Source organism: Pteropus vampyrus, unplaced genomic scaffold (genome assembly GCF_000151845.1).
Source record: "Pteropus vampyrus isolate Shadow unplaced genomic scaffold, Pvam_2.0 Scaffold14, whole genome shotgun sequence".
Classification (NCBI taxonomy): domain Eukaryota; kingdom Metazoa; phylum Chordata; class Mammalia; order Chiroptera; family Pteropodidae; genus Pteropus; species Pteropus vampyrus.
Window position 1 is genome coordinate 3964160 of NW_011888795.1, and position 21485 is coordinate 3985644.

At 31.4% G+C, this 21485-nt stretch overlaps 1 protein-coding gene across 1 annotated transcript in view; it reads right to left on the reverse strand.

The window, feature by feature from the left end:
• The window catches only part of OSTN (osteocrin), a 24131-nt gene extending 5581 nt beyond the window's left edge, over positions 1-18550 (reverse strand). Inside the window, exons 1-2 of the mRNA XM_011381518.1 lie at positions 18452-18550; positions 15955-16169 (exon numbers count right to left, since the gene is read on the reverse strand). Of these exons, the coding sequence (XP_011379820.1) occupies positions 15955-16169; positions 18452-18550 (314 nt within the window). The remainder of the gene's footprint in view (positions 1-15954; positions 16170-18451) is intronic.
• Between the last annotated feature and the right edge of the window lie 2935 nt (positions 18551-21485).

Sequence of the window (21485 nt, forward strand, 5' to 3'; positions counted from 1 at the left end):
TAAAGATTTCTTTACAGTATATATTTTTGGAGTAAAATTGCTAGCTATGCTTATACTTATTTTTATTATATAGTGCCAGACTCTCTTCCAGGGTTGTGCCAATTTACACATCCAAGAACAGTGCATGAGAGTTCCTATTGTTTCAAATGTATGCCAACTCTTGTACTGTCGACTTTTTAATTTTGCCTGTCTCACGCTTTTGTAATCATTATCTCCTAGCGGTTTTAATGCGCCTTCTCTGAATGCTAATAAAATTGATCACCTTTTCATTTGTTTATTAGTCACTTGGATTTCTTCTTATGGAAGTTCCTGTTCAAGTCTGTTCCCTGTTTTATATTAGTTTATTTTTCTTTTAATTATCAATTTGTAGGAGGGCTGCATATACTGTGAATATTAGATTGTTAGATATATGTAAATATCCTTTCCCATTTGTGATTAGACTTCTTTATTGTCTTTTATGATAATCTTTAATGTTGTTTTTAAGTTTATCAATAATTTTACATTCTGCTTATTAAATCATCTCCACTCTAATGTTATGAAAATATTATCCTATGTCATCCTAAAATCTTATTGTAGTTTTGCCTTTAGTATTTACATTTTTAATCCCTTTGAAATTATTTTTTATTTATGGGGTAAGATATGGGTCATGTTTCTTTTTTTCTATACCCATACCTAATTATTTATCAAATTTAGATTCAACTTGTCAATCTTTGGCAATTTTACGTGGATTTGTATTAAATTTAAGATATAAATCAACTTGGAGAGAATTGAAATCTTTATAATATTGAATCTTACTATCTAAGATCATTTATTTATGTTATCTTTAATGCTTTCTCATGTACTTTTATAATTTTCTTCATAAACACCTCCCATAGCTTATTGGATTTGTTGTTGTGATATTTAAGCATATGTGCTGTAAGTTTTTTAATGGATGTCTCTTACTAGGTTAAAAAAAAAATTTCCTTCTGTTAGGTAGCTAGTCAGACATGAGCAACAGAGGGAACACAGGAATAGGGGCCCAGCCTAGAGACCTCCCAAAGAACACCACAATGGTAGTAGACTTCTGAGTATGCTTATGTGCATGAGATAAAGAGTTATATAGCAGCCAAGTGTCAATCAAAATGTCCTCATTTGCCAATCACCTAGAAATGCCTTTGAAATCACCCATGATGGCCCAAATATAATGTAGACATTCCCACTTCTAGGTCCTTTTGCCCTTTTTATTGTTGGTCATTGTGGTTACAGTGCTCTGTTACAGCTTTTCACTGAAACCATGTGCTTCCTTGGGGCATTCTTTGTCTTCCTAAAAAATATTTTTAATAAATCTTTTCTAAATCTCACTGATCTGTGATTCTTCACTGCGTAGATGAAGAAGAACCAAGGAAAACTGCTAACTATGTGTTTGCATCGTCCTTATCCCTCTCCCTCCCCCTGCTATTGGGGCGACAGTGAACTCCTATCAGCCCCAATGGTAACACTTCTATTATTAGTTTACTAGTGATTTCAATAATGAATAGAAGTTTAATTTTACTGAATGTTTTTTTCTGTATCTAGTCAGATGATATGGCTTTATTTCTTCAATTTCTGAACTTTATTAATTGACTGTCTAAAGCAAATCACTCTTATGCTGTATTTTTTTATAAACCCAACATGATAATGGTGCATAATCTTTTTGATATGTTATTGAAACTGTTTTGCTAATTCTTTTGATAGGAATTTGTATCTATCATCACTAATAACATCTTATAATTTTCTTTTCTTGTTCTCTCTATATATGGTTTTGATGTCCAGATAATGCTATTCTCATGAAATGACTTAAGGATGGCACCTTTGTTTTTGTTTATCCTTTTGTGATTTATTTAATTACATCATGATCTGAGAACATGTTCTGTATAGTAACAAGCCTTTAAAGTTTTTAAAGCTTATTTTGCTGGCAGACACTTCATTAATAGTTGTTTTTTGTGAATTTAAATATTTTTTCCCACAATTGTGGGATACCCCACAACTCTATTGATCCTGTATATGGTTTTTAGTTCCAAAAAAAAAACATATGAATTATAATATGGAGAATATTCCCTAAAAAATATGGTCTGTTTTGCTGCTACATCTCAAAGAGGCAGTAAAATGCTTGGTCTCTTTCAAAAAAGACATTAGGCTCCACCAACACTGAGTAATATGCAAAAAGGAATAATATTGTAATGGCTAATGGAAGCTGTTCTTTTAAATAGTTCAGTAATTTAGATTAGTAAAATATGAAATTAAATTATTTATTAAGTAATATAAATTATAAATATTATAAAGCTTAGATGAGTATAGTAGCCAGGCTCCAATAATTCTACCACAATGCAGTCTCTTTTCACATTTAAAGAGAGCCAATCTTTGTAACCAATCGTATATTGTGGAGATGACTGATGATGTATAACTTCCAAGCCTAAGTAATAAAATATATTGCAACTACTGCCTTGCTTCGTTGGATTATACTCACTCCAGGAGAAGTCAACTGCCATTTCCTAAAATCACTTTCACAGCCTTATAGAGAGGTTTATGTGGCAATGAACTAAGGCCTCCTTGCCAACAGCTAGTGAGGAACTGAGACTTCCTCTGTCAGCCATGCTAGTGGTCCATTTCCGAAATGAATATCCTCAGCGCTGGTACAGCCTTCAGACAACTGCAGCCCTGGCCAACTTTTTAACTGTAACCTTGGAAGAGACCCTGAGCCAGAAGCACCCAGCAAGTATGAAATGGATTTCTGATGCACAGAAACTGTATGAAAACATAAATGTTTATTATTATCTTATGCTGCTAACTTTTGGGCAACTTATTTGCACAGCAATAAATATTTTATACAGTGAGATTTGTAGAGCTCTGGGATTCTACAAGAGAAGAGATCACACTCAAATTGGGGGTTCCAAGAAGAATTTACAGAGTATGTGGAAATAATAAAACAAATGGTGACCCATGAATCCTGCAACCCTGATTATCATAATTTAAATTTAAAGTCTGGCATTAAGAAACGACTATAGGAAGACAGAACTATATGAATTTGAAAGAACTGATATGTGAGAATAAACTAAAAAGAAGAATTCAGCAAGGCCCTGTAACGAATAAAAAGGAAATCATCAAAGTCCACAGAGTCACATTTAAATTTAAAAGAGACAATTAAGCTTCTAAATTCAAATTCCAAAATGTTAGGATAAAGGACCACAATAAGTCTGAGTGATGATGTACTTTTTAGGAGCCAAAATATAATACCCTTTTATCTCAAGTCTACAGTTAGAAACAATAGAGAAATAAGACATAAATGATCAATACATCAAAATAGAAATGTCATTTTGATCAAGCTGAATGTAGAATATGACTTTAATATGCATTTAAAAGGGCTTCCTTCCATTTCCTCTCCGTATAAAATAGACTTACAAAGTAGTCATGGTTATTCAACAAAAACAGGAAGAAAGGTGATAAGCAGAACGTGCTCAACTACTCCTCCCAAATTGACTTAATAGATAAATATATCTGCTTCTTTCTCGAAAGAAGTGAATAAGGTTGGGCAAGGCACTAGCTTTTCCCTAACTGGAGTTCCTTTCCATGGAACTATGAGACTGAGAAATATAAGTATTAATAAATAGAACACATTTAGAATGATGAAAGAAAGTGCTACTTTATAAGGAGAAAGTTGACTTATGACTTTTGGGAATTATTATCTCAAAAATAATAATCCAATTTTAAACAGATTTTATTAAATTTTTGATGATAGTTCTGACTAGGCATGTTGTCAGCTTCTAAAGTTTTATCCCAAGGAACGGGTCCTAAGAACAGGCATTCAGAAACAAATCATGAGCACTGGAAAGAAACAATGAGATTTAAAGGGTTTAGTGTAAAGTAACCCAGGCATAGTTAGTTTGAAAACTGTAGAGCTGTAAGACAGGATAGAGGAAATCTTTATCTGCTTGACTTATGAAAACTGTTTGAGAGTCTAATGAAACTTTTGAACTTTTACCCAGAAAATGGATTTACACAAAAAAGTTTTCTAAAATTTTCTTTTGAAGGAGTGGGTAATGCACATTTCAAAGTGTATTGTATATGGAATGAAGTATTATCCTTTGTGGGAGAAAGTTTTAAACCTTCATGTATGAGTTTGGGTAGGGAAAAGGCAAAGGGACTTTCTCATTCTGTGATGCTGAGCTGGGGTGGGGAGAGGCAAGCAATAAAGAGCCATTATTGTAAAAAATGACTCAAGATAATTTTCCTGAAGCACATTTATTATGGTCTAGCCAGTCTTTTCAGGTAGGAGGAAAGAAGCATGAAAATAGGGCACCATAGTCTGAATTCTTTTCTGTGATTCTCACTCTGAAATGGAGCCATTTTGAAATACCAGCTTCGGGCGTTATCAAATAAGAGCTGAAAAGAAATAGCAAAACTCATGAGATACTTAGGCTGGCCTCAGTCTGTGGCATTGCTTCACAATGAATTAGAAAGGAAAATAATATGCTAGCATTTGTACCTTTAATCTTTGGGGCTGTCATCATATCTGACAAAATAAAGCTAGAATTGCTATTATCAACTTTAGTCTGAACGTCATGTCTGGCTTAGGCTAGAAAACCATGTATCATTGGTACAGTTTTCCAAAATAATTCAATGCATACATCCTAATAAACTTCACTGTTCCTGAACTTGGACAAGTGCCTTATTCATACAGAACTTTAATTTCTTTATCAAAAGCAGCTTAGTTAAGTGAAAGCCACTGGACTTGGAGTTTAGCAATCTGACATTCTAGCTAGGTAATCTCGGGAAAGTAATTTTATCTCTCTGAGAATATAGCAATAAAATGCGATAATATCTTTTTAAGATATTATACAAATTTAAAAACATATAGCAGAATGTTAAAATGGGATTCCTTCTAGCTCACTTTTGGTTATGGCCTCAAAAAGCTGAGGGAAAAAAAAGTGGTATTTCTTCTTAAATTCCAAAGTGAGGTGCTAGACTTATGCAGTATTTGCAAAGGAGGTTGCTACAAACTGGTTTCTCTAATTTTACTCAATAAAAAGATTGATGTTGAATAGGTGAAGAAGAATTTCTTTAGAGCAAGTTATTAGAGAACAGTGGCACTTTTCCTCCTCTTTCATATAGAGGAAGAGCTTCAAGGAAACCACACAGAGAGCTTGACATAGACCCACTAAAGCAAGGTAGACCTGAGAGAATAGTGTCTATGAAATCCAACGGGCAAGAAGCTGTGAGAATTGGTTCGTTGCCAGAGTGAAGTGATGGTTATATAAAGAACAGTTTCACTTTCAGTGACCAGAGTCAAGGATGTGGGTTTTCTGTGGAGCAGATGTAGGGTGAGCATGTGGGTAGAGTTGTCCTAAGTTAGTTATAAAAGGAACCTTCCCCAAAAGACTTTTGGCCAGGGGATATGGGTGAGTCAACCTCAGCAGGATGCTGGTGGTGATGTCACATGAAGAAGCTGAGAGAGACGGATGAGGATGAGAAGTAAAACTGAACTGAACTGCTGAAAGAGAAGCATTGCTGAAGACAAGGATGTTTATATCAATGTCTCCAATGGAGATTATGCTATGACTCCACAAAAACATCCCATGATACGGAGTCAGCTTAGAGCATTTACTAAAGCCAGAGAGCACTAAAGCCAGGTCATAATATCACTCAAGTAAGACCTTTCTTTACTCTCTGCTCCCCACCCCCAGTATTATGGGAGACAGAAGGTAGCTCACTGTAGTAGGGGAAGAGATGAGGGTAAACTGACTGCAACTTTCTTCCCAATGCAGCTTCCCAGATTGAAAAGGAGAAACTTTAGTAATATTTGTGGTTTGGGATAAGACATAAGAATGATTATTTTAGTTACTGAAATATGGATGTTTTTCTAATAAAAATGACTGAAGGAATATTTATTATTTGAATGTGACCAGTAGAACAGTAATACTTGCTTTTACCTTTATCCAAGAAATAAGAAACAACAACGCCTACTGAATAGGTTTGAATGCATGTGTGTGGGCATAAAGTTATTTTCTGATTATGTCCTATGGAGTCTTCCTTCTGTTTCAGTTTAGTGGTTATGATAACAATGTTATGGTGCAAAGTGTTTATTGACCTGAATCTATAGAATATGTGTATTTGTGCTGAATATCTTCATTGAACTTTCTAGATATACTCCACCTTTTCCCATCCTACTTTCAGTCCTAAACTGTCTGGATCACGGAAAAGTTCTTGCGCTTTCTGGCTTTGATTTGGGGAAGGCAATGGGTGGCCTTGACAGGAAAGACTAAGAGGAGAGAGGAAGTAAGGCCAGGATAATTTCCCCACTGGCTCCCTCTTTGCAAGATCACTTTCTTCTGCTCCATTCAAGGCGTCTGACTCTTTGGACTAGGCTTTCAGGCTATTGCACCATCCATTATGATTTACCCAGTTTTCTACAAATAGTCTTGCTGTGAACAAACACTTCTTAAATATTTCTGTTTCTTGCAGGACCACTGATTGATACAATGACATTATCTGCTTATTGATCTCAAAATATTAATGGGAGAATTAAAGCAGTAATAGTTGTGAAAATGTTTATAATAATTAAGTTCAAATACAGAGTTTTATTACTGTTATTGTTTTTGCAAGGTATTTTCAATATTGTGTGAAGTGAAGGAAAACATTCTTTAGAAAAATTCCAGGCAAATCATCAACACCTTCTAATATTAAAGGGTTATTCAGGGAGTAAATACTATTTTGCCAGGTAGAGCTATTTCTTTTTATCTGCATAAATGGGATGACCATTCATTAACTTCAGGTTTTAATTAAGAAAATATTTGGGACTTTGAAGCATAGTTGAGTTACCTTTGTCCTGAGAATTAAGTAATTTTGCACATCTATCTGAAATTGAAATTAGTAAATGTTAAATATAATATAAAATAGAAAACAATAGATGGTTCTTTGCTTTAATTTAAAATGATCTGGCATAGACCTTGCCTTATTTAACTTTTTTTTATTTTTATTTTTCCCCAGCTGTTCTTTCCTTCTTCCATTTTCATCACTTACAGACCTTTTCAAAAGCAGAGTTTAAATTTTTCTCTTCTGCATATTTTTTAGTAATTGAAAATAAAATAATGCATTTCATATGTTTGAGACTCAGGGTTTTAAAATCAGGAGCCATGTACAACTGTAATTCAGGGATCTATAAATGTGGATGGGAAAATGTTACATCCTTAGTTTTATTACCCTCTAAGTAAAATATAGCATTTGCTTCAATTATGAATGTAGACAACAAATCATAATAGTATTAGCAGTAACTAGACCTTCATCACGAATGAAAATCACAGATACAGTCAGATCACATTTTAGTCGTAGATACTTTGAAATTGTTTTTATGTTCAGCACTACTTGAAAATGTTTTTGGATCCATCTTTTAGATCTTGTTATTTTATGTATTAATACAGAAACATGTATGTCGTCATATTATAAATTAATTTTTAAATATTTTGATAATTCTGTTTTTATATATTAGTAAACTTTGGACTTTTATGGTTTTAACCATTTAAAAATAATATTCCGAAAAGAGATCCATAGGTTTCACCAAGTGCCAAAGTGGCCTATGACACCCAAAAAAGCTTTGAATCTCTGGATAAAGTGATGGATGAGATCTTTAGGGCTACAATATAGAAACTGAATTTCAGACCTATAACCTTCTCCTGCTGAATGTGGGAAGATACAACATGCATGACTGAGAAGGAGGAAAATTAATGGCATATACATGAAAACCATAGGTGTTTATAAGCATCAAAGAGTTTGTGTACATTCATGTATATTAAAGTAACAAGGTATATTCTGGCTTTGTAAAACATTCAAAAATAGATAAGGAAGGAGTAAAGCTAACTGGACGAAAGGGCCAAAGCCATTATCTCATGTAATGTAATAAAAGAGCAGTAAATAACCTTGGGTACAGCTCTCTAAAGCAAAAGTACTATAATTTTTATGAACCTCCTTTTTACAAAAGAGTTGCAAAACTTTAAACTGTACATTCTTGCTACTAAATATGTGAAAAATTTCATTTTAGTCCTGTAACTTTATTATATATTTAAATAATCTGAAAAATCTTTGTAACAGATGATAGAAAAATTCAACCTTAAGTCTTGTTCGAGTTACCATTATAATTTGCAAGACATCTAAAATTATTTTTCTATTAAAATTCAAAACATGTATAGAAATATTTTATGTGATTGCTATTACTTATCTCCCATTGTTTTCCAATATATAGATTCAATATTTGCTAAGACCAAGAATAGGATTTCCTATATAAAAAAAATGAATCCTGAAGAAAAATCTCATAGGATATGCCCTTGGAATTTAATTCGAAGGAGTGAAACACCAGCTATGAAAAATAAAAATTAAAAAGATATAAATTACATGTAAATAAGAAAATTGTTCATTTGTATACATCATCTTAAATAAATCCTAAATAAAATAATATTGAAATTAGAGGTCACAGAGTAAAATGAACCGAGTCTCTTTTCTAGTTGCAGTCATGAAGCAAAATAAAGAATGTAGATTAGAGAAAATCTTCAATTTGTCAAGCTCATGGGTAAACTGTGCAAATGCATTAGCTCTCCTTAATACCTCCATCCTTTTGGAAGTAGTTGGAGGCGAAGGGAAAGGTAGAGAAAAATATTATTTTTGCAATTCTATGTTATAGGTAGTGCTGGGTTCTTCGTTGGGAGACATATAATGACTTGCTTTTTTTTTTTTTTCTTGTATTGCTGGCAGTAATTGGGGATCATTATCTAGAGCCATCATTTCATTAGGGTTTGCAAAATAGAGATATTCTAGTTCTAGCATCTCATCTTCACTTATTAGCTGGAATAATTCTACCTCATGTACTGATTCTATCATTTCTTTATTGTTTTAGCTATAACAATTCTATAAAGAGAAAATACCACCTCATCTACTGTTAGCTATTTAATGATGTAGTTAGCAAAAGAAAAGCTTAATGTTCTGTTTATTTACAAGAATTCAAAACAATGAGTCGATAACTAGCATTCACCAAAGATGATCAATTAGTTTTAAATATCATTTAAAATTCAGATATTGAAACAGATTTGATGAATTATAGTTAATGTGTTTATTGATGCTTAGATTGTCATACTTCTACCAGTGGCAACCTCCTCTAATTGGCTCTTGAGTCCTTTGACCTGACCTTAATTACAGTGAGCTTCTCAGCCATCAGATTTGACAAGATATTTAAGCTCAATTTGTACGTTTTCTGCCCCATATCTTTTTTGGAAGATCTCTGTTTCTTTAAGTGAGAAATGATATTGGGAAACATCAATCTGGGCACTAAACTTGTTGATTGCCCCTGAATGGTGATTGTTTTGCAGAATTTTTAATTTATGGACTAAATTATGAACTCATGCTGATAGTAATTCAGAAGCATGGACATTTTGAAATCATGGGATATTTAAGTACCGAGAATTTTTATTTTTTTAACATGTCCAGTTTACAACTTTATCTCATTTTTAATCCATGTTGTGAATCTCAGTTCTTATTAGCATCAGGAGTGACAGAATTAGAATAAAAAAATAAATACTTAATTGCTTTTCTCACAAAACATAATCAACAATCTCAGAATAGCAATACCAATAGTATCACTACCAATATCATTTGTCAAAATAATTTTAAGATTTATTTCTTTTATGTTTCATATATTTCACTAGATATACACAGTCAAATTATTTTATTTCATCACTTGGAATAAATCTTAATTGTACAGTAATGCCATCAATTAGAATATATACTTAAGTTGTATTGTTTCAATTGTATTTTAATACTTAGGTATTTTTTTTTTAATATTACACGTAAAATATTTAAATGGTTCCAAAGACAATACAAGTTATATTTAAATAAGTCTAGCTTTTATTTTCAATCTTTTTACCTTTTTTAATTTCATTATAGACAACCACTTAAAAAAATTGTATATTTATTTATCTTTATTTTTTAATCTAAGAATTTTTGCATTTGTATTATTATTTTATACAGTAATATACTATACTCACATTTATCCTTCTCGATGTTACTAATTAACATCATAAATCTCACTCTGTACTAGTATATATAGATATCCTTCATTCTTTTTTTTCAGTTTCATGCAGCTGCATCTATTGTGTGTCAGTTTATTCAACCAATCTCCTTTTGATTAACATTTGTGTATTTTATTGTTACAAATAGTTCTAAGATGAATAGCCTTATGCACACTTTTTCTGTTACACATTTTTTGCTAGTGAGATTTTTAGAGGCAGGAAGGCTAAGCTAAAGGATAAGTGCATATGTTATATTGCTGGAGAGTGCAACATTCACCTCAATATGGGTTCTATTTTACATTCTAATCAGCAACATATGGGAGTGACTTTTCCTTACAGTCTCACTAATTATTTTTTCATTTTTATGGAGTTTTGCCATTTTAACTTGTAAAAAATAGTATATCAGTGAAGTTTAATGTACTTTTTTTCCTCATTATGAGAATGGTTGGCATCTTCACACAGTTAAGAATCATTTGCATTTTTTTCCATAAACTATTTTTTACTCCATTTTTTTGTAGCTTTGTTCTTTTTCTTCTCTATTTTTAAAAGTTCTTTATGTTTTAAAGATTAACACTTTGTCTTTAATACAAGTTGAGGAGATTTTTCCAATTTGTTCTTTTTTCTTATTACTTTATGGTATCTTTTGACATGGAAATTTTAAAACAATATGTAATCAAATTTATTTATTTTTCTTTATTTTTTCTGAATTTTTCTGGTATTTGCATCAATTTGGAAGATTTTAACTATTCTTTCTCTGTACCAATGTTTTCTTCTAGTACCTATGTGAATTATCTGTTTTTTTCCCTTAGAATTCTGATCCATTTTGAATTTATCATAAATGTATAGCTCAAGACCAGACCGATTTTATTATTTTTTTTTGCCATATCACAAATCACTTATTCAAAATCTAACCTTTTGCTCATGAATATGAGGTGCTCCTTTTTTAATATCTTGAAGTTATATATATAATTGAGTTTATTTCTTGAATTTCCATTCTGTTTTATTTTTGGTTTATTCATTATGCTATTGAAAGAAAGGAAAATTAAATATTTTGAAATATGTGGTAGGACTTTTCCTTCTTTTTTCAGGGTTTTCCTGGCTATGCTAGTTTTCATTTCTTTCAAATGGTTTTTATGATAACTTCTTTAGCACTAAAAAAACCTGATGGTATATTTGATTGGCATTGTTTGTAATTTAACTTAGGAACAGCTGTTATCTTTCTGTTCTTGAGTCTTTTGATGCAAGATCATAGTATGTGTCTCCATTTGTACAAAACTACTTTTTGTATTTCAGCATTATTTTTATAGTTTTTCTCATGTTTGTTGGACATTCTCTATTAGTTTTATGTCTTTATGCAATTGCAAATGAGGTTTTCTATCTTCTATTTGATTTCTGTTTATATAGAAGGGGTATTAGCTTTATATGGTTATGCACTTCATGCTTTTATCCAAACAGTTTTGCTGTCTTTGTTTTTCCATTGATTATATTGGTTTTCCAACTTATAATTTGTAAACATAGTTTTATATTTTTTCCAATTCTTATGTCTCAAAATATTTTTTGTTTTCTATATGCATTTCTAAAATATGGTGGAAATAATGGGTATTTTTTGTTTGTTTGTTTCTCATTTTAGTAAAGTTTCCAGTATATTTCATCATTAAGTAAAATATTGACTTGTGGGTTGAGGTACACACACACACACACACACACACACCATGTTAAGAAATTATCTGTCAATTCTTATTTTATTCACTTTTTAAAAATATACGAATAAATATTAGACTTTGTAAAATATCTTTTCTGCCATCTGTGGATATGATCACATGCTTTTTCTCCTTTGCTCTATTAATATGATGGATTACATTAAAAGAACTCCTTCTGAACACACTTTCCTGGAATAAACTTTACTGATTAAGACATGTTATATTTTTAAAGTGTTGCTGTATTGTGCTTGCTAACATCTTATCTATGATTTGTGCTTTGATATTAATATATGAGATAGGTCTAAAGTTTCCTTATTAAAATGTAATGTTTGTGATTTGGGGATTAAAATTACATTTGTTTCAGGAAATGAACTTGGAAAGTTTACTTTTTATTGTACTCTAAGAGTTAACATAATATTGAGATTATCTGAAAACTTAAGATTTGGTAAAATTCTCCTGTGAAAATATCTTGATCTTGTATTTTCTCTAGACAGGCTCTAACAAAAATTTTCTGTGGTAATTAAATTGTGTTTTTGGGGGGGTTGGTGTTTGTAAATGATATTAAAAAAATATCCATTTTTTCTAGGTCTTCAATTTATTTACATAGAATTGAGCAAAGTAATTTCTTGTTCTCTAAATTCTTCTGCTTTGATGGTTTATTATGATTATTTCCATCTTGTCATTTCTAATTTTGCAAATATGATTTCTACTTTTTTCTTAATTAGATTAGCTCATAGCTTGTCTTTTTGTTAGTTTAATAAAAACAGGTTTGCATTAATTTAGTATATTCTGTGTTTTGCTTTATAAACTTATTGATTTTGATTTTTTTCATTGTTAATTCCTGTCTCCTGCTTTTTTCAGCTTTTTTCTGGCTTACTTTACTGTTGTTTCAAGATTTTTGCTGTATAGTGTTTCCTTAATTTTTATTTTTATTACTATAATGATAATTTGAATCTGATATTTACTTTATCTATCTATAATATTACATTGTCTTTATTGCTATTTTCAATAGGGTGTATAGATTATTTTGTATTAGTCTTTGACTCCGCAGCTTATTTAATAAGATGGTTTATACTTCTAGGCAAAAGTGCCCTTTTTTCTCTGGTTTTGTCATAAGTTCTAGTCTTAACTGCAGTTTAGTTAGTGAATGCATTTGGAATACATCTGTTCTTTAGAATTTCTTGAGAATGTTTGTCACCTCAGCTGTATATTTTCTGAATATTATATATGCACTTGAAAAAAAGTTATATTTTCTGTTATTGAGGTTCAGAGTTCCAAACAGATTTATAAGTTCTCTTTATGTTGTATATGTCTTCTATAAATTTTCAATATACAATTTGTCTTGGATTTGAAAACATGAACCAAAGTCACCTATTATTAACATGTGTTTTGTCTATTTCTTAGCATTCCCTGTGGTTTCTCTTTGATATACGTTAGTGCACTCTTTTTTATTTTTAATTTATGTTTTTTTATGTATAATTTGTCCATTATTTTATTGCCAACCTTTCTAAATCTCTTTATTTTTAATTGTGTCTCTTAAACACAGAAAACTGTTGGATTTTTCCTTTCTCAACAATCTGAAATATCTGTATTTTAATAGGTAAGTTACACCTATTTACATTTATTGATATGATCAATATTTTTGGAAGCTATCATATTTTAAAAGTTATATTTATATATGAGAGTCTTTTATATAAAGTTTTTCACTGTGTCCTACTTTTTTGTGCTCTCTTTATACAAGAGTTTTAATTTGTATTCTTATGGTTATTTTTGTAGTAATATTTTTACATAAAAACCATGCTCTTCCCTCTTTTTAGTTTTTGTTTTTTATTCTTTAGTAAAAGATTCGTTAAATTTTGTTGATAATTTTTTCTTTTCCTTCTCCATTTCCTCAAGCAACTAGTTGTTGTAATATTCTTTTATCCCAGTTAATAGCTATGAAATAATCGAAACCTCATTCTAAATTTTATATGCTCTCAATATTTTCCTTGAATCATTTGGTACTTCGATGTACCTATATTGTCAAATTGTATAACCATAAGACATGACATTCTTTTTCTTGCAGCTATCATTTCACTTTAATTCTAAAGTTAAGCTCACACCAATTCTTATGATGATATTTCTCCAGTCACCTGGGTTGCCTGAAGAAACTAAACTAGTAGCTTCCTCAAGAAGTTCTCATGAGCGAAATATTCCCTACTTTTTGCGGGCTTATAATAGTTTATTTTTAACCTTTAGAGGTAGAAACCTGTTCAAATGAATATTAAATGCTTGCCAATTTCCCTTTATGTCTTTCAAAATGAGCAATGTTAGATAGACTATAGCTCCTAATATAGTCTTTCTTTTTGACACTTCTTAATATGATGAAGCCTTAATGTAGACTATATTTATAATGCAGAGATTATAAATATAATATTTATGCAATACATATTTGACACATATGCTATGTATATTATTATAAATTCATGTATAACTATTTACATATAACACTTATGTATTGATTTTCAAATTATTTAGTAGTTGCAAGACCCAGAATTCAAAGAAGTAATACCTATTAGAAGGCACAATATTTTCATCACTTATCTTTTGTATCTCCATGACCTTTATAAATTACTTTTTAAACATATCTCATCTTGCTTTGTGTTATAATTTGTTATAAATATTTCTATGTTTCTTATTAGTTTGTGGTTTCTTTGAAAGCCGAAGACTACATTTTCCTTCTCTTTTCCACCCTAGCCCAATGCAGTGCCTAGAACATAAATGAAACTGATTTATATTTGTTTTATTAAAATAGGGTCTAAATTTCAAAATATAGGTGTGGATTATTTTAAGTACAGGTGGTTAAATTATAGTTCTAAAGTGATGATTTTATTTTCTAGTGTAGATTTGAGAAACTTTTAGAACAGAAGTCTAGAAAATCGCGTCTTGTATGCTGAGAATCACTGAGCATACAAAGTCATAGAACCATGAACAAGCATGACAGGTCCTAGAACTCCAGGTCACCAGACACGGTTGGAACAAAGATTATGTAGATGAATGCATGAAGAAATGAGGTACCAGATTATGAAATATTTCATAGGATTTCACTAAGAAATTTGTTTTTATCTTGTAAGCAATGGGAACATTCCACAAAAAGGATTTTTGTGTTAGATGATCCCTCTGGTAGAAAATAAAGGATGTATTGATGGTAAACAGATGGTGATGGTGGTGGAATTGGAGATGAGGAAAAACTTGAAAAATAAAAAAATGTGAAAAAGACAATTTAGGCCAGAATTAAGAAAACCTAGGGGAAAAAATATTCTGTAGATATTTAACATATAAAACAAATAGGGTTTAGAGAATTTAGTGAAAAATAAAATGCTTAGCATGAACAAAAGGAATCCTGGTAAATTCCCCAAATTCCAGACTTTGGTAATTGAGTGGTATTTTGTGCCATTGTTAATATGAAATCTATAGCATGAGGAACATCGAGGAGGCAGAAAATGAAGTGTTTGGAATGATTCTTTTAAAGTACTGACAGTTATTAATGATTAAAGGGAGATTTAATTGCTTTAATTCTGTTATGACAATCAATAGTTAAAAAGTACTCATTTAATTTTAATGAAGGTAAGTGACTATCTCCATTTTTACAGATAAATACACTAAGGATCATAGAGGATAAAATTCTTATAAAAGTTACACAGCTAGAAGTGATCAGAAATTTGACATAAGCATACTCGTTCTGATTCCAAGTTCTGCAAGAAATCACTACCTTTTGGTATAGGAGAGTTGAAATACTCCCATAATTTGAGAAGCTTTGTATGACGGATAAAAAGAAAAATGGTATTCTGGTTACCTCTAATAAACAGAAAACTCAATTGACCAGAACATTGATCTCATAGTTCACTTCTCAAACATTGTAGTGTCTTACAATAAGTATTTTACATCTGCATGCAATAGAATCTTCCTCAGAAAACAATATGACAAAAATATAAACACATGCATATTGTAGTAATCATTTTGCTCCCTAAACAATTATATCTGAAATCACATAATTAAACTCACAAATAAGCTGATACACTGTCAGATCTGTTTGCCTAAAAGGCTACAAGGTTTTCGTTGTATTTTTTATGTGGCATTCTCTGTTTCTGAACCCAATGTGGAAGAATTAGAAAATGAAAGTTTCCTTCTCCAAATGCTTCGCTTACCTCTGTTTGCCTTTGTGATCTACAGAGCCAGCTGAGAGCCTGTCCAGTGGAGAGCCGAAACCAGAGAAACTCCTTTTTTTCTTTGTTTCAATCACGTCATTCTCCAGAGACACAAGTTCATCAAGAAGCATAAGTTTTGCTGCCAGATCAGCAGCTGATTTCCCTTCCCTCGTTATGGGTGGTGACTGCACATCTCTGAGTCCAGAATCAAAAGCCTATCGGGCAGAAAAGGTGATTCCATTCATTAAGAAATAGAAACCTCAATTATGTGCCATCATCAATCTGCGTTTAGTTTTTGCTATGTTTAGCTGACATACCTGTCATGGAGCTTGATTTCTTATGCAGCTACGATCCAGAAAGAAAGACTTTTGGGGACAAAAACAAAGGAGTCGAAGTATACCCAAAAGAAATTAAAGGAAAACCAAACCACTCAGAGAGCCTGTTTCTAAAGTTTAATATATTAACTGATCATTCTTTCAGATTCTTTCCCAGTAACAACTGCATCCTTTCTTATTCCTATTACATTTTAGCTATATTTTTTTAGTCATTGAACTCATGACATTTTTCTTTGAATTTGATTGGTTACAATGTATTTATATTGCATATTAGATTGTGAGTAACTGGAGGGCAATGGCTCTCTCTAATTAGTCTTTTATTTGCTCTATTCAATGCCTATTCTAGTTATTTTGCTCATAATAATACATTTCTGATGAATATTTATTGAATTAATTTTGAAAAAAGCTTAACTCATTATTTTTTTCAACACTCATTCATTCCTTATTGATTCAAATCACTAAGCATACACTATGTACCAGGTTCTGCATTAGACCTAAGGGACACAAAAATGAACAAAATCCAGTTTCTGCCCTCAGGGAGCTTACCATCTTTATTTATGTGACCTATTAACAAGTATTAATGAGTATCTGCAATGAATTAGAGCTATCCATGACTTTATTGTCCCATGTAAAATCTCTTGTTGTTTACTTATCTGTTACACATATTGCCATTTTGTACCTCATCTAAATTACAAAAGTATGTGTCCAGTTTGTGAAGTCTAGGCCCAATCGCAACATTTTTAAAATGCTCCTGTTAATAATCTTGAGTCACTGTCTAGTCCAAGACATACCACTTCTTTTCCAACAGCCTGAGAATATTCCCCTATGGGAAGAAATTTGGCTCCAAGGATCTCTTGACTTTCCCCCTTTAATCACATTTTCCATGTGCCAAATTCTTGGTCTAGGCGAGGATCTTTTTCATCACTTCCTGTCTTTTCTTCTTGAATGATTTCTTCCATTCTCTATATTTTCTCTAATAACACCAGAGTAGCATTTTCCAGCCTTTTCAGCACTGACTCCAGCAACTCTCATTAGAAATACTTACGGTCTGACACATAGATTCAAAGCTATTGGGCCTGCTGTTTCCTAAACCAATCAACTCTGCACTAAGTCTAATCAATTCTTTCTGGAAAACCTCTCTTGCCTCTGCTCTTTCTGATTCCATCAGTAGTAACTTATATCAGATACTCTTCATTGCTTAGTGTACACTCTTAATCACTTTATAACTTGTTTTTTTATTTTTTTATATCCCTCTCTTTTTTATTCTATCCTGAATATTTCCATGAAGTTAATTAACTCCAAACACCACTTTCATATAAAGAGAAAAATTAAAATATCTTCTAGCTCTTTGTTACTTACAGTGCAAAGTCCACAATATGGTTTCAAATTCCTCTTAAAATCTCAACTTCTACCACTTTCCTATATAAGACTGACAACTAGAAAGTGGAGAAGGGAAGAATGCTATAATCAGGAGAAAGAAGCTCTAAAGAGCAGGAGACAAACATAAAGGGCAAAGATAGGAGATTTTTACTATCCCTCAGAGCACCCTCCAAAAAATATGCTTTTATTCCTCCAATTAACATACACACAAAATATTTTGCTTCTTTTTAAAGCTATTCATAAACAAAAAGAAATCATAGAACTCATACAAAATTTGTACTTTGGCGAATGCATTTCAGACTATGTTATTTAAGAAGTACAAAAATATATATTTCTAATAAGATCATATAAATCAAATTAACTCATCTTTCTGTCAAGATGTTTTCACATTTCTTTACTTCTATACTCTTGTTATGGCAGGAAGAAAACAATAATAAAACTACTCAAATTTTGACATGTAAACAATTTCAAATTTTACATAAAACACTTCAACTATGTAATTAATTTAATTATAAATATGGCTGAAATGGAAATAAATATTCTCTTTTGATTTTTGTTCAAGGAATTCAAATCTTTGTTATTACTTCCAGTTTTTTAATATTTAGGTACTTGTTTTTCTCTGAATCCAAAGTGAAGACATGACATAGAAAAAATGCTGATTTCCTTGGTTTTGTGTTATCAAAGCATCTCCCTAATTGTCAGCAGCACCTGCTTCTGACATTAGTAGAAATAGTTTATGTTCATAAAAAATATATAAGTTCTCTTAGGGTAGTTTTCGTTACCTCTGTTGCTACATCCACTGAGAGCACTTTTCCTGAGCTCCACAGCATCAATGTCACAGCGAGGATAAAATGCGTACTTGCCAATCTCCAGTCCAGCATCTAAGGGTCACATAGATCAGGCTTACCATTTATTAGTTTGGCATATAAAAATAGAAATAAAACTCCTATAAAGCTTTGTATATGCAGGTGATAAACCAAATTATTCAGCTTCTACATGTTGGAGTGTACTTTTACAGAACTCAAGAAATAATTAATAGAAGTTGTTAATCTCCCAGACTGAATTCTGTTAAGGCTTCATTTCCATGGAAATATAGATTGAGGTTGTATAGCTATAATCATAATTTAATTTAAAGTAACCCAAGTCTGAGAAATTTAGTTTGTGTAATTTTCTTCTTCATCTCATCCAGGGATTACAGCCTCAGTACCTATAGGGTACTGTGTAAAATTGGTTAGATATGAGAGAATAAGGCCTGCTGAGGTCTGTGGTGAACCAGAGAGAATGTACTGTGTCTAAAAGCATTTAAATTCTTAATGACTTAAATATATATGTATCTACTGCCAAAATGTTATTTGTATTTATATGAATTTCAAAAAAACAATTTTGGAGGAAATTAGAATTTCTGGGACAATACATATGTCATGCTACCATTTACCTAAATTGGAAATACACAAAGGAATTCCATGTATTTTGAAATACATATATATAATTAAAGTATAAATCAATGAAACTTGATTTATGACTATGATTGCCTCTGGGGAGAGTGGGAAGTAAATAAGATTATGAAAGAAACATAAGGGATTGAGTTTTTATCTATATTTAAGGAAGTATGTCAAAACATTAACATTTGTTAATTCTGTGTGGTAACCACAAATATGTCATTTATACATTTCTTTTTTTAACATTAAAAACCACTATACATCTTACTAAAACTTATCTATGGTCTATATCAGGCCTGCTGGCTGCCAGCTTGGCCACTCATAAGGCAGGCGGCACTGCCTGTCAGAAGGAAGGTCACAGGCTGTGAGTTACAACACAATGGGCTTCCTTCGCCATCTACTATGGCATCAAGAAGTCTCCCAGTCCATCTTTTATAAATGAAAAGTCTCAGTAAACTTTTATTTCCTTAAAAAAATCGTTTGGAAACCTTCTGGGAACACAAAGAAAGGGACGCTAAGATGGATCTAAAGAACAGGGTTTGTGTATCATTTTTGCTTTAGTATTTGTGTGACCTTGAGTGTGTATCATTTAACTTAAACTTTATTTTCCATTTTTGTGAAGTGAGCATTAATTCTCACTTCAGAAGAGCTTTGAGAGGGTATAACTGATTCATGTATAACCTGTTTATCTCATGTAGGATTTATAATTTGTAAGTGAAAGGATGTATATGAGGTGTATTTTTTTAGTAACTACATTCTCTTTAGTATAAGCCAAGATTTTCTTTATGATGCTTTCTAAAAATAATATTGCTATGAAACCTCAGTGTAGATTTAATAATAAATGATATCTACTAGAATATAGACAAATATGTGTTTTCTATAAACAGAGTAGTATCTCTATTAACAATGTGTACTAAGACTTAAAATGGAGAAAAATATTTTAGCATTGTCTATAACGTTTATGTGTCAAATATAATCTTAATTTTTATGTAATATAGTCTAAACTAGTTCTTCATTAGGTCACCAATTGATCTATTTTGGAATCTTGTTACATAATGTTAGTTACTAGCTGCTTCTCTATATTCTACCCTTTCTGGAAGGGGACAGTAAATTCTCTGTGTTTTCTTCCTGACAAATTGATATCGAAGCTGAATTTCTTTTTTTTTTTTTGTAAGTATCAAAAAAAAAACAATAAGTAATGATTATGTTTCTAAATTGAGACAGTAGAAAAATAACAAGAAAGAATGCAACATCATCCGGTGAAAATACCAATCCAAAACCGCATTAACTATTTCTTTAGAAAATAAGCCAAGGAACCATATTTTTTCCTTCTGATTTTGCTGACATCTCATTGATTTTCCTCAACAAAAAGGAAGACATATTCAAAACATAACTGTATTTTAAAAGTTATCTCATATTTCTGGCATCTCTCCCTTTTTGAAAAAAATAGCTTTCTCATTCAGGCAAAGATAAACTACAATTGTGATGTTTTCCTTCCTCGTTTTTTATCATGTTAAAAACAGGTTACACAGTATGAAATTGCCCAATTTATAAGCCTTTCCATGTGGATTTCCCTTAACTATTTTTATGCACATTTTACTAACCAGGTTTCTCTTCATTTCTGGGATCTTATAAATGGCACAGGATGATGGATGTTTACAATATTGATGATTATGTCTGAAGCATATATTTTTGTGCTTGGGTGTATATAGGAAAAAAGTCATAATGTATCATCTTAAAGATAACCACATCCTGATTATTTGGATAGGGAGATGTAAAAATAAATGCTGAGTTTAAATACACACGTTTAATGGTTTAAAGCCATGCTTGTAGTCAGTTAACCAAAGGCCAAGTTCCTAAATATGGCATTTGGTACACTAATGAAAACAAACACCCTGGCACCTGCCATACAAAAGACATTTGATTAACTAGTTGAAACTTGATTGCTACAAAATTAGAAACAGAGGAAATTATAGGGATGGAAGGAAAAGACTGGGTTCAGCTCCATTTCCCTATTTTGTTGATAGTGGATAAATATAGCCCATGATTTAAAAATTCTGCTCAGCCCTATGTACACTCCAGATCACAGAAAGAACACTCAAAGGATGTTCATTGTGTATATACACCAAAGTGGAGGTGTTTGCAACTTTTTCAGTATATCAATAATTTTAATTGAGTAATTTTTAAATAATATTCCTGTGGGTAATGAGGAGCTTCAAAAGAGACAATCTTATGAGATCTGCCTCATGAGATTAGGTGTGTACTTCATTCGTTTTTAGCCAATTGGTCTACTATGTGCATGCATTTTCACTTTTTAAAGTAATACTGCTGAATAAACAAACATATTACACTGTGTAACATCTTAACCTTTGTTTCA